The sequence below is a fragment of the Aphelocoma coerulescens genome, assembly GCF_041296385.1.
Source record: "Aphelocoma coerulescens isolate FSJ_1873_10779 chromosome Z unlocalized genomic scaffold, UR_Acoe_1.0 ChrZ, whole genome shotgun sequence".
Taxonomy (NCBI): Eukaryota; Metazoa; Chordata; class Aves; order Passeriformes; family Corvidae; genus Aphelocoma; species Aphelocoma coerulescens.
Window position 1 is genome coordinate 25,999,350 of NW_027184085.1, and position 14,148 is coordinate 26,013,497.

General features: G+C 39.8%; 1 protein-coding gene across 1 annotated transcript in view; it reads right to left on the reverse strand.

Annotated features, from left to right (window-relative positions):
• PGM5 (phosphoglucomutase 5) overlaps window positions 1–14,148 on the reverse strand; it is a 75,188-nt gene that overhangs the window by 4,189 nt on the left and 56,851 nt on the right. The window contains exons 8-10 of the mRNA XM_069001855.1: window positions 13,260–13,395; window positions 12,129–12,312; window positions 8,640–8,774 (exon numbers count right to left, since the gene is read on the reverse strand). Coding sequence (XP_068857956.1) covers window positions 8,640–8,774; window positions 12,129–12,312; window positions 13,260–13,395 — 455 coding nt within the window. The remainder of the gene's footprint in view (window positions 1–8,639; window positions 8,775–12,128; window positions 12,313–13,259; window positions 13,396–14,148) is intronic.

A 14,148-nucleotide genomic window follows, 5' to 3' on the forward strand; every position in this document is an offset into this window, starting at 1 on the left:
AAAAGGAAACTGACCTCTCTATTCTTGTGCACGGTTTGCCTGTTAACTCAAACAAAATTACAATAAGGGTCAAGAAGCCAGTTGTTCTGCTGCTAGCAACAGAGGAGGGCAGGCATGATGGGTGAAATAAACAGAAGGAAAATGTAAACCGAGTGGTGCATGAAAACATCTGTGTTTGCAAAAGATTAGTTCTTTTCTGGTATATCTAAAGAGCTTTGGGGGAAGATCAGGTTTGATTAACTAATTTCCTTGATTTGTGGAATATTTTACAATTACTGTCCCATGATTTATTTCCTTTGCAGTCCCAGTTGAACTAAAATTTGTTTACTCTATGGTGTGAATTTCGGAAGAATCTGAAGCTAAATTACCTGAATAGCACAAACATGCTGCATTATCTAAGAGTATGTTCAAACAGATTAAGTCTCCACATTCTGTGTGTCCTTTAAGAAAATCTTACAAATTTTAATAGTAAAGACAAAACTTTTATTATGGTTCAACTCCAGCCAGCAACTAAGTACCACACAGCTGCTTGCTCACTCACCCTGGCAGATCAGTAGAGAATTGGAAAAATGTAAAACCCGTGGGTTGAGATAAGCACAGATTAATAACTGAAATAAACTAAGATACAATAACAAAATGAATCAAAAAAGGAGTAAGAATAAGGAGTAAAATCCAACCAAACTCCCTCAAGTGATGCATAATGCAGCAGCCCCCCACCCACTGACTGATGAGCAGCCTGACCCGAGCAGCCATCAGTCCCTCACAGCTAACTCCCCCACACTTACTACACTGAACATGACGTTCTGGGGTATGGAATATCCCTTTGGCCAGTTCAGGTCACCTGTCACAGCTAGGATCCCTCCCACATTCTTGTGCACCTCCTCACTGGGAGAGCACAGGAGACTGAAAAGTCCTTGACATAGGTTAAGTTCTACTTAGCAACAACTAAAACATCAGTGTGTTATCAACATTATTCTCATACCAAATCCAAAACAGCACCTTACCATCTACTAAGAAGAAAACTAATTCTAGCCAGATGAAACCAGAACAACTTTATATGATTTTTATAGACCATACTGTATGTTCTAATAGCTAACCCGTGCCATGCTAAAAACCCAGTGCTTCAAAAATAAACAGAGGCAATAATTGTCTAGCAAACTGCACTTGTGCTTAGTGTTGTCTCAGTGTCTTGACAGAACCATAGATTCCTTTCGTTTTATCACAATTAAGTTATACAGAACCCAGAACTTCTGAACTGTTGATTTCAGTTCCCTGCTCTTGGACCATCTCGCACCATAAACAATCACTTTACATAATCACTCATACATACAATCACATGTAACAAATTTTTTTCATGTAACAAACAAGATTCACCTGAAAATCAGGGAGTTTGTTCCTCTGCTACTCACTGTTCATAAATGGTTTCAGAAATTCAGTGTTTGATGATCAAGACATATTTTAACCTTTTTTTTTTTTCCTTTTTAATTGGCTTGCCTTTTTCAATAAAAACACCAAGAGACAACTCCTGGCCCAAAATCTCTGCTTGGCTGCTGCTAATCTAATGATGGTGCAGCTAACTAGCACACTGTTACTAGTCTTTGGCAAAAGTAATTGCAGCATTTGTGCATCATGCTTAAAGAGTACCCAATACAGATGGCTCAGGACTGAGGGAATTGGTTGATGTAGTTGCACAGCCCCTCTCCATGATATTTGAAAAGTGACTGCAGTCAGGGCAAGTCCCAGGTGACTGGAAAAGGGGAAACATTATACCCACCTTTAAGAAGGGCAGAAAAGAGGACCCTGAGAAATATTGACCTGTCAGCCTCACCTCTGCCTGAGAAGATCATGGAACAGATGCTCCTAGAGCTGTGCACATGTAGGACAGGGAGGTGATTCAGGACAGACAACACAACTGCACCAAGGGCAGGTCCCGCCTGATCAATCCAGTGGCCTTCTGTGATGGGGTGACTGCAGCAGTGGACAAGGAAGGGGCTACAGATGTCACTTATCTGGACTTCTGTAAAGCCTTGGGCACAGTTCCCACAACCTCCTTCTCCCTTAAAACGGAGAGAGAGGGATTCAATGGGTGGAGTGTTCGGTGGATGAGGAATTGGTTCGACAGTCATGTCCAGTAATGTCAGTGGTCAATGGCTCAGAGTCTCAATGTTACTTCAGTGACAAGTGGTGCCTCAGGGGTCCATACAGGGATCCATACTGTGTTATTTAGTACTTTCGTTAATGACATGGATGAAGGGATCAAGTGCACCCTTAGCAGATTTGCAGATGACACCAAGCTAAGCGGTGCAGTTGACACACCTAAAGGATGGGATGCCATCCAGCGGGACCTGGACAAGCTCAAGAAATGGATTCATGGGAATCTCATGGAGTTTATAAGACCAAATGCAAGATGCTGTACCTCAGCTGGGGCAATGCCCAGTATCAGCACAGGCTGGGGATGAACAGATCAGAGCAGCCCTGCCCAGAAGGACTTAGGGATAGTGGTGGGTGAGAGGCTGGACATGACCCAGCCATGGGCACTCACAGCCCAGAAAGCCAAACGTGTCCTGGGCTGCATCCAAAGCAGCGTGGGCAGCAGGGCCAAGGAGGGGATTCTGCCCCTCTGCTCTGCTCTGCTGAGACCCCACCTGCAGTGCTGCATCCAGCCCTGGGGTCCCAGCATGGGAAGGACATGGACCTGTGAAGCAAGTCCAAAGGAAGGACTCCAAGCTGAATGGAGGGATGGAGAACCTGCCCTATGAGGAAAGGCTGATAGAATTGAATTTGTTCAGCCTGGCAAAGAGAAGAGGGGGACCTAATCGCAGCCTTCCAGTACCTCCAGGGAGCCTACAAGAAAGAGAGAAACTTTTTACAGTGACACAGTGACAGGACTGGAATGGATTCAAACTGAAAGAGTAGTTTAGATTGGATTGGAAAAAATTCTTTACTGTGTGGCTGGTGAGGCACTGGAACAGGTTGCCCCAAGAAGTTGTAGAGTCCTATCCCCCATCTTCAAAGCCAGGTATGGATGGAACTCTGAGCAATCTGGTCTAGTGAGAGGTGTCCCTGCCCATGGCAGGGGCGTTAGAACTAGATGATCTGTAAGGTCCCTTCCAACCCACACCATTCTGTAATTCTGTGACTCTGTGACAACACCTATTTACTGCTGACAGAATTTCCATAATAAATAATAATGTACTGTAAACAGAGCTCATTAAGTCATTATCAGAATAATCTGGGCTACTGACTACACTCTTTCCAGGACACTTACCCTGGAACAGCAGGACATACTGTAAAAGAACACACTGGGTTTACAAGTACAACTATAGTGGATCACTTCTTTCGTTGTCTTTGTATATGAACTTCCTGTCTGAATCTTATCCAAGCTCAATAATACATCCATGTGGCTAAGGCAAAGGACAAGACGTGTGGGGATGTACAAATATCAAATAATGAGGTGACCTAATAAATTAAGGCTATAAATGAGACTAAGGGTCAATAAATTCTTATTTTAGTACCTCATGCCCATTAACATATCTCTACATTTTACACCCATATTAAATTTAGGACAACTCATAACTCTGTTCACTTAAAAAAAGATGCCTGCCAATGCATAAAGGTCCAATGCATATAAGATGTCAGAGAGAAACATGCTGCTTGTTACAATGAACTGAGGTTTCTGAAATGCTAGTTGGATGCCTATTTGAATAGTTAAAAACAAATAATTTTTGAATATAAATCCTCCATGTAAAAACTATCTGGAAAGCAATATTCTCAGGGATGCCCAGAGATGAAGGGCATCACCTGTGACAAGGCACATCAATGGAGTGGTCTTTAATTCTACAGCAGAACATTTCAGTTTTAGGAAAGTGTTGTGCATTGTTTTCAAGACTTTGTTTTATATCTAGATTGCATCACCACTCTAAGTTACACAATTTTAAAATGCATAACACACTGAAATGAATTTGATTACTTTGAATTGAAAACATTGAATTGTTTTTGATACACTTCACAGAGAGTATGATAGTAATTTTTCTTTATTGCTCCTGGTTTTCACTGTTGATACTGGCTTACAGAAAGAACTGAATGGAAAAAAGTAGCCACCCCTTATCTCCCAGGTGTCCATGAAGCTGCTTCTGCAAATTTCTTTAAGTGGATCATTCAACAGCTGGAAGTCACTGCTGTTCACATTTATCCATGACCTCAGACTTCTAATTATTAGCGTATTTTACCACTTTCCCCTGGACTCTTTTGTTGTAGATCAGGAAGTCTTCTATGCTTTATTCGAGGTAGAAAGTATTACCAATTGATTGTATGAAAGATGGTACTAAAACATGATTTGGGTGACTCTTACATTCATTAACACCTATAGTTTACAACACAGCTACTGGCCTACATATAAACTGAACAAAAGGTCAAAAAGGTCCACTTCAACTCAGAAAGTGCCATAATTGGTGTTCCAGAATAATATGCACATCTCGACATGCACACTGGAAGATGTAGTTCAGATATTTGCTTATCTGTGGAATATTCACCATCAGCAGTTACATTGTCAAAGATTACAGAAGCAAACTAAAAGAACCTGAACACTACTGAAAAGTTGGATGATTAATCTTGGAAAAGGCTTTGTCTGAAAAGAAAGGAAGGAAAAAAGGATGCTAGTACGAGGCGAACTCAAGCTATTTACCATAATGATCCCACAAAATGGAACCTCCAACACGAGTGAGCTGTCTGTCAAGACAGAGACATTTATTTCTTGTGATAAAAAGCAAAAACATATATCAAGGTATTTTTGCCTTTCAATTCACGTATTGACTGGAATTGTCACCATGCAAAAACATGAAGCAGTGCATTATCTAAATTAAGATGCTGGAAAGAGGTGGTGCAATAAGCAGACCCAAGTGAGTATTTAATTAAGCAGCCAACCATCAGATAATCTTAAGTCTTGGTTTATGATATAAAAGGTATGGAAGGGAGCTTTTCCTGATGAGCTGTTTCAGAAAGAGTGTAATAATACAGAAATTACATACAGTCGTCTCTTCAATTACAAAGATCAATTACAGAAAAATATGCATTATTATTCCAAATGTAACAATTTTCTTAAATACCATACAGTAATACATAAAGTATGTATTTAACATACTTCTTTATGTCAGTGCTTTTTCCGTAACTGACCACTTACATATATGCTATGTTCCTATTACTGACAGCAAATAGACAACAAAGTTCTTGAAACTTCACATCTGTCACAGCTCTTTGAGATGTGTGCATGTCAGTATGAACTTCAAAGCAAACCAAACAAAAAAAGGAATTAAGAGTATCAAGAAAACTATGGCACTCCTTCCTAGCAATGCTGTTTTCTGAAAAAGGTGGTTTTTATTCCGTCTCTTTCACATACTCCACTGAAGACTATCAAATGTTCTCCTGGGAAATGCTTAGTTATTTTTGTACATGAGGATCTCCTAAAATTTATGGCCCGCCTTGAAGTCTGCCATCTGCCTGTTGGATACAATCTATGACCTTGTTGTTTCTAATGCACTCCTGTTGTTGGCAAAGCATACAGCCAGGGCAAGGAAAGAGAAGCAGTGGGAACTGTGCAATAATATGCAGTGAGAAATTAAATAAAGAATTTATGGTATAAATTGAGATGAAACTGCTATTTATCTCAGATTTTGTGGACATGGCAGGAGATGAGGAGGGTGCTTACAGTACCATGTATTTCCTGAGGCAGTCTGGATATTAAAATGCCTGTCTGCACTGTATAAATGCAGGAAAGTCCCTGTAGCAAGTTTCAAGACTATGACATTCCTACCCCTGGGATTATTATGAATATCCTGATTAAACAGAGCAAAAGTGTTGCGATCTGACAGACACCGATACATGCACAGAAAAAATCCCTTCTAGCCTTTTTTCTGTCCTTGGGAATAACAGACCCTTTTTGGTGTGCAGAGTAAAAGACCAAACTGAAATCCTCAAGGGCAGTCATAAGCCATACCAACCTGCTTAGGGTCCCCTGAGGACGTTCTCCTGCACCCAGCCCATGGCACATTACAGCCTGTCCCGGGGTGTTGGTCCCTGCCTGAGCTAAGCTATAGGAGTGCTTGTCTCCACCCTTATCTCTGGCTCTGCTGCCTGAGTAGACCTCAGGCTCATGCTATAGGCAGCTCCTTTCCCTGAAAAACTGCTTGGATATATGTTGTATCTTGTCTCCAGTTTTGACTTTGACCCTGTCTCCAGTTTTGACTTTGACCCTGTCTCCTGGGTAGGTCCACACTCTTGCCTTGTCTCCAGCTTTGTCTCTGGTCCCATCTCCTGCTGCTCCAGATGAACCCTGAACTTGATCCATCACTTGTTAAGGGAGCTTGTTACCAGAGACCTGCCCTGTCCTCCTCTCTTTGCTGCTGTGGGACTGTCCCTGGACAAGGAGGGCACTGCCTGTGGTGAAGCAGGTCTGGGTGTCTGGCTCCTACAGCCTTGTGCAGCAGACCCATTCTTGCTGCTCCCTGGACATGGTCTGTATTGCTGGTGAGACTTTATGTGCCTCTCTCAAGCAACTGCAAGCAGAACAGGAAAGAAATGTAACAGCAGGGCAGCACATTCCTCATTTTCTGAGGACAACCACTGCTCCCTCAATCTAGTCTCTTCACAAGTAGAAAAATCACTGAGAACATTTGCTGTTTTCCACTCATTTAAAAGAACGAATGATAAATACTGAGCATTGACCGTAGGTTACTTTAGGAGACACACAAGCCTAAATTCTGCCAGAGTATGACTTCTCTCAAAAAAATAAAACAATCTTTTAATGCAGTAACAATTCCACTTTAAAATGTCCATGCTCATTTGCAAAAAAATAGTCCAAAGTTTAGCTACAGAATGTTGCCAGTATATGCTCCATTGTTTTCTTGTATTTTCTACTGGGATTTGTCAGACAAGAAACATGCTCAGATCACATATTTTGATTATGTATCACAAAGTTACTGTAAGTCCACTTCAAACCTCTAAAATCAACTCATAGCCTGTCTCTTACTGTGACTTACTTTCATTTCATCTATGCCTTATCTGCATAGCACAAACAAGCATATTTAAAATGGTCAGTGCAGTCACAACTGATAAACAATTTGTGCAGTAACAAAATTTGATCTAACTGTGGTGCATTGACCTTGGCTGGTTGTCAGATGCCCACCAAACTGCCCTATCACTCTCCCTCCATTCTGCACTGACCATGGTGTCCGCAGAGTTGTCTCTCGCAAGTATCCCCCTTTCTCCCTTCCCTGCTGTTGTTGCACAGAGAGTTTATTGCCCTGCTTAAGGACGTTATCACAAGGGCCTACAGCTTTGGCCTGTGGTGCGTCCATCTAGGAGCCATCTAGAACTGGCTCTTTTTAACACAGAAGCACTTCTAGCAATTTCTCACAGATGCCACTCCTGCAGCCCCCAGATACCAAAACTTACCATGTAAACCCAGTATAGCAGCAAGTGCAAATGGGGTTGTAGCAGTGTTCCTCCCCAGGCAAAATATATTAATGATCCCGCTAGCGGGGCAAAGCTAGATACACAGAAAAACAATAAAATTGCTAAAATATGGTCCTTTACTCTGTTGGAGCTTTAACATTTTAAATATTCTATCCAAGAAGTTACTGAGGATGCAAACTGTTACTTTAAAAAAAAAAGCAAATAAATTTAATAGATCATATTTGCAGGCATGGACTCTGCAACATTTCTGTGACAACTGAAGCACTTTTCATGACTGATATATGACTGTTTAGTAGCATAAGAAGAAACAAACTAAGTTTATGGTCAGAATCTGGTGAAAGACAAACATCAACCCTTACCTAGGGTTCAAATTCATTTGATAGCATATATGTTTTGGTAGATTTGCAATTGCATTCCAGTCATGAACACACAAGACTGAAAACTACAACATTTTTATTTATTACAAACCAAATGCTTAACCTCTTTTCCACAAAACATCCTTAGTCCTCTCTTGTATATAACAGCATAAAGAACATTTACTGGGAAGAATCTGAGAGTGTGAAGGGTGATTTATTTTATTAATTGTGTAAGGCATCTGCTGGACAACCCAGCAATTTGCTCTCAACTTTCACTCTCCTTCGGAAAAAGTCTGGTTATGATATGACAATTCTTAAGACAGCTGAAAGTCTTTCCCTTACAAGGAATCCCTACACTGTTTAGACTCTGGTACCCATATTTCCTAATTGCACTCTGATTGTGAGGAATCCTTGGGATGCCCTAAGTGGCTCTCAGATAATCTGCTTGAAAAACGGTTATCTTGTTTTTAAAATATTGTTCCATAAGTCAGATCACAACTCTAAAAAAATTCTGAAAAAAATTCAGCCTAGAATGGCTTCTCTTAATAGACTTGAAGTCACTGCCCAGCATTTAACATGAGGCATCTCAGCCCTTCATGTTCCTGTTGTGTTGGATATTACACTAACGTATATTAAAACTGCTGGTCCTTCCTCAAAAGGTGTACATTTACAAGACTAGGAAAATAATCTACAAACACAGTACATGGGTCAAAGCGTTGAGTGTTGCTTCTGATCAAAGATGAAAACTTGTAGCCACTGCTATTACAGAGGTAGTGCTTTACTTACTGACTTATTACAATGCTGTTGCATTACCTGTGGTTCCTTGTTGTGTTGGCTAGGATCCTTTTCATAACTCTCTGCATAGATCCGCAGAGTAGCTCTCACATGACTAGAAGCACTCATTCTGAAGATGAGTCTGGAAGCATCTGAAAAAATAATCCGCAGCCCCTGTGAAAGAAGAAGGAACAGCATATATGTAAGGTGGCAGTACCTTTACAAATTGCCATTCACTGCTTCAAAATAAAAGTGAAAGGAAGAGTCATTTGGATGCCATTCTTCTTTCCCCATAACTTCGGACAACTCATTCATTACTCTTTTTTCCCCTCAGAAGACTAGAAATGATGTTGTGCATTCCCTCCCACTCCTCATAACAAATACTCTCTTACTGATGTTTTTATTCTTTTTACTTGATTTGCTCTTATTCTGTGTGGCAGAGCACAAAATCAATGGCTTGAGAAATAGGTATAAGATCACTAAAGATACAGGGCCTAAGAAACACCTACAGAATCCCTGGATCAAAAAACAGTTTGTCAGTAGTGAATACAAAAGACAGGACCAGTTGCTACCCCTCAAACACCATGCATCAATATATGACTGCAAGAATTTCAGTAAGTCTGTAGTACAATTTAGAAAGCTTAAGGTGTTAATCTCAAGTACACTAATTAATGCACATTAACTGTGTGCATAATAAAGACAATTGATAAATTTATTAATTAAGTAAAAAATCGCTCTTTGCTCCCATTTTCACATCTTTTTTTCTTTTCTCCTCCCCTCTTTTGTACTGCATATATGAACACTTTTTTTTACAGACCACAGACCATATACTTGGATCCACAGTTTCTGTACAGGAAGGCCATTAAGGCCAGAGGACTAAATTGCACAGATAAATAGTTGTAGTGTTGCAATATTCTATCAGCTGTGCACTAATACACATTCTAGTTCCCTTTGTGTAAATGGTACCCTTAGACTAAGTGCAACCACTGATAAGCCAGTGAACTTTTCTTCCCCTTAGTCCCTCCATTGACAAAGGTCTAGTGCACAAACTAAGATCCTTGCTACTTTTGTTTAAAGGGCAGTAAACCAAAAAATGAGAGAAGAGAATTAAAAGAGATGCATTTTATTTTTCCAGTTTTATCAGGAGCTTGACAAGACAATGATGTTAGAAACACAGTGTGCCAATATTCTAAAGTATAAGTAAAATGTAAGTAAAATCTTTGTTTCCTCGGATATATGCCAAAACATCTTTAGCACCATATAAAGCATTGTTTGATAATCACAGAATCATCGAATGGTTTGGGTTGGAAAGGACCTCTAAAGGTCATTCAGTCCTGATGTCATCAGGTCATGGTGTTCACTGCAGTGAGCAGGGACATCTTCAATTAGATCTGGTTGCTCACAGCCCCATCCAACTTGACCTTGAATGATTCCAGGGATGGAGCATCCACCATGTCTCTGGACGGGTTCCAGTGTTTCACCACTCCCATTGTAAAAAAAAGTCTTCCTTATATCTATTTTGAATTTACTCTTTTAGTTTAAAGCCATTACCACTTGTACTACTGCAACACGCTCTGCTAAAAGGATTGTCCTTATCCTTCTTACAAGCCCCCTTGAAGTACTGAAAGGTCACAATATGGTCTCCCTGGAGCCTTTTGTCTCTTAGTATAATGGCCAACCTGTACCTCTCATCCTCATAATTCAAATTTCACACAAAAATGCAACTGGTCCCATTCCTGGGTTACTGGACCCTCAGGACCAGCACTGTTATGTGCTTATGTGTGCAAAAGCACAGTGCAGCTTTAAAAATTAAAACAGTCTTCAAGAACAACAGAATGCTTCATTTAAGTCTTATTATTGCACTGTGATAAACAATATTCATGGATTTCAAGAGACAGAATTAATTAGAAGCAACAGTCTGTGTGTATTGTTTGCTGCCTATTTTCTCATTGCTGTGTTTATTTTCCGAGTATGTTGTTTATTAACACTGAATAATTATTATGTAGCCAGCTTCATGAGACAGTGCAGTTGCACTGAATATAAATTTCTCTCCCCTACCTACTGGGGAACAAAACTTGGAACATGTTCCTGAATACTTAACTGAAAAATCTACATGAAGCCTATGATAGTCTGAAAGAGATACCTGCATTTAGATGATGAGCAAGCTACCTGAGGAAAATGGCAGCAGTGAACTGTTGTTTCATTTGCACAGATCAATATCCTCTCCACTTTCATTGTGCTTGGAGAATCCCATTGAGGCTGCAGACACATGAAGCTAGGAATGTGTCCTTGCCAAAGGACAAACTGGTTGAGCTGTACTCTGAATAAGTAAGAGCTTCTCCCTGTGAAAAGACTTTTCTTTCTGGTTTTATGGGCTCCCTTTCAGGGTCCATCTGAAAACAAGCCAAGTCATGTTTCTCTGTTTGTGTTACATGGTGATATGATTAGCAATTATATTCCAACATAGAGTAAGTGCTTTGGATGAAAAAATTAAGAGAAAGAAAAGTGCAATGAAAATTCACAAGCTGCTTTTTTAAGCTACAAAGGTCACAAGTCTGCTGTGCATGTAATTTTCCACTGGACTTGGATACGACAACATCCTCATATCTTGTTTCAGTAGTAATACACAAAAAGAGAGTAGCTCAGTGGCAGATGGGCTGCTTATATTTTCTGGATGCAATGATGAATGGAACTATAAAGACTCTGAGCAGAATGGCATGACAGTAGTTTTAATGGCTTGTAATATCATTTGCTAGGGTCTGTTTAGGTCAAATAATTTAAAAACCAGAGAAACCAGGACCATAAAAATATAAATAGCATAAAATCAGGACAAGCTTTAATAGGAGTCATAGCTCATATTCAAGATACTTGAATATACATTTACACCTGGTAAAAGTACCTGCTTACTTTTGAGCACATCATGAATTTCCGAACACTAAAGGTTCAGTTTGAACTGCAGTTCTTGATAACCAAGGAATCTCAGTATAGACAGAATCCAGAAGGAACTGATAATTTGGGCTAGGGAAGTCAAATGTGCCCACATAGGCTACAACCTTAAAAAGTCTTCTGCATGCTATTGGATACAGTAGGTATTGAGATATTGCACCTCAGTTATGTAAATCCTGTCAGTCTCCAAGAGCAAGAAGTTTTTTTTTTTTTTTTGTAACGTATAGCCAGTGGAGATTTCAGACAGCAAATAGAAAAAATAAAGACCTTCTTTCTATATGACATTTTCCACTGTTCCAGAAAAGGAACCCTCCCTACACATGCATTGCTGTCAACAGGGACTTCATCCCATCCTACGTTCACTGTGACACTGTTGTCTCCAGTTACATACAGCAAGTACAAGATAAACTAAAGGTGGATTATCTTATCCAGACTGAGCTAATCTTAAATAGGAAATGCAGAATCTATCACAGCAAAGGAAACACCATCCCATAAATAAATGGACAGTCTTGCCAGCTGAACTTCAGAAACAACACTGTTGGAGACAATACGACAGCTGCAAAACCAACACTACAGCCATACCTGTCTTTTGGTCACAGTGCCATCCACAGGATCTACGTACTCAAAGCTGTCTGTTCTTTCCACACTGTAGATATTGTTACCCACAGCAAACTGCTGATGGCTGAATGATTTGTCAGTGATCAAAGCTTCCAGGTCTCTCATTATGAAATATGCTGTTCTGGGTTCCAGTGCTTCGTAATCAAACCTTGCACATGTATTAAAAAAAAAGTAGAATCAGAAAGTAAATGCCCAGAGATAAGAGTTTTGCTTTCACAGACCTGTATATACTCACAATTAGCAATTTACTGCTTACTTCAAAAATCAGAAGTGTACCACTTAACTACTGATTGCAAATGAAACCAGCACACACATGCAAGTCCTGTGCAATCTAACCATTACATGTGTGTAACCACAGCTTTACATTGGCCACCGGACTCTAAATCAACAGAAAGCATCTAGAAAATGCAGTTTCTAAAGTAGCATAGAAAACATCACTAATACACAGCTAGCTTTCAAAGTTTAATGACACAATCAGTGCAGTGCTCAACAGACAAGTGAAATAGAGAAAACTTTTTTACAAGTTTTGAGGAATACCTGCAAAAGATGTTACAAATTGCAAACTGCTCTGGATTAAGTCTGGACTGAGAAAGAGGCAGAAGCAAAGATGAAAATGACAGCTAGAACTTACCATATTGAGACCTTAATAAAAATAAGTAAGTATTTGTATCTTTGGAGGAGTTATCCTGAACTGGAAGCAGGCATAGGTTTCAGTTCTCACTAAAACCCTGTCACATGGAGGCACTTAGAGAAAAAAATGCAGGAGTAAATCTTGCTGGGATTATGTTTCTTTTTAAACATCATGTAACAAGTTGCACCTACATATTCCACAAGTAAATAATTCAAATCTTTTTGCCATTCAATATTAAAAAATTCAATTACGCATATGCTAGCAGTAACATATATGTATAGCTCCTTTTTCTGACACTCCTCTGGAAAAATCTGTCTATAAAACAGTTATAATCTGTGGCAGATTTTCATTCTGTAGGCACAGCAAATGCAAACCTAAGTGCAGATGAGCACATTTAAACAAGCAATTATTGTATCAGAATTCTCCTATCAGCTGCATAAGTGCCTTTTCCTCATTTTTCTCACCTGCAGTAGTAGTGCCGGCCAAATTTTGCCCAGTGATCCCTGACAATCTCCTCCACACTCTGCTTTCGAGCTGCTAGGATTGAAAGCCAAACTAGCACAGCCCACAGTCCATCTTTCTCCCGAAGGTGGTCAGACCCTAAAGAGACAGACGTTAAGCACATTATTTGGTACCACTGCAAATCAGAAAACAAGGTAAGGAGGCTGGGCAAATATCTCATTTAACTGTGTTATGTCACATAACAGTAATCAATAGTACCAGCCCCAGTACCTCTGAAATGCTCCAGACAGAAAACCTGAACTAATGCTTAAAATGTGATCTATTTATGCATGACAAAGCCCATACTTCTAAGGTTAAGTAAAAACATGTACAAGCATTTGAATAGAAACAGTAGCATTATGAAAACATTTTTAGTCATTATTCCTGCTTACTGATGTACAGAGTGTTTTCACACCTCTGCTACTGTTTCGCAGAATTAGGCTAGATATGCAAACCCCAGCCATGAGCCAGAATGATCTGATGATGGTCGAGTTCAACACCCTCTCCTTATCTCTGCAGATGTTCATCTGCAGACGTCAAGCTGCAGAGAAAGAACTTTCCCATTCCATAAAAACTGCAGATTTCCATAATGTTCGTGACCTCCCGTCAGGTCAACAACCAAGAACTTAAAAGATTTTTCCCTGAGAAAAAAAAATCAAACAAACCAGAGAGCAGGATTGTTCCCTTTTCTGTATTTTTCCATACCTCTCAGTGGTAAAGATGTTTGGATTCTCCAATCTAGATCCCTTCATAGGTTTTATGAAGGTATTTATGAAGACAGAATTGTTCCAACAATGAAAACTACAAGCAGTTTTGGATTACCTCATATGATTTAACACGTGAGTCTCAGAT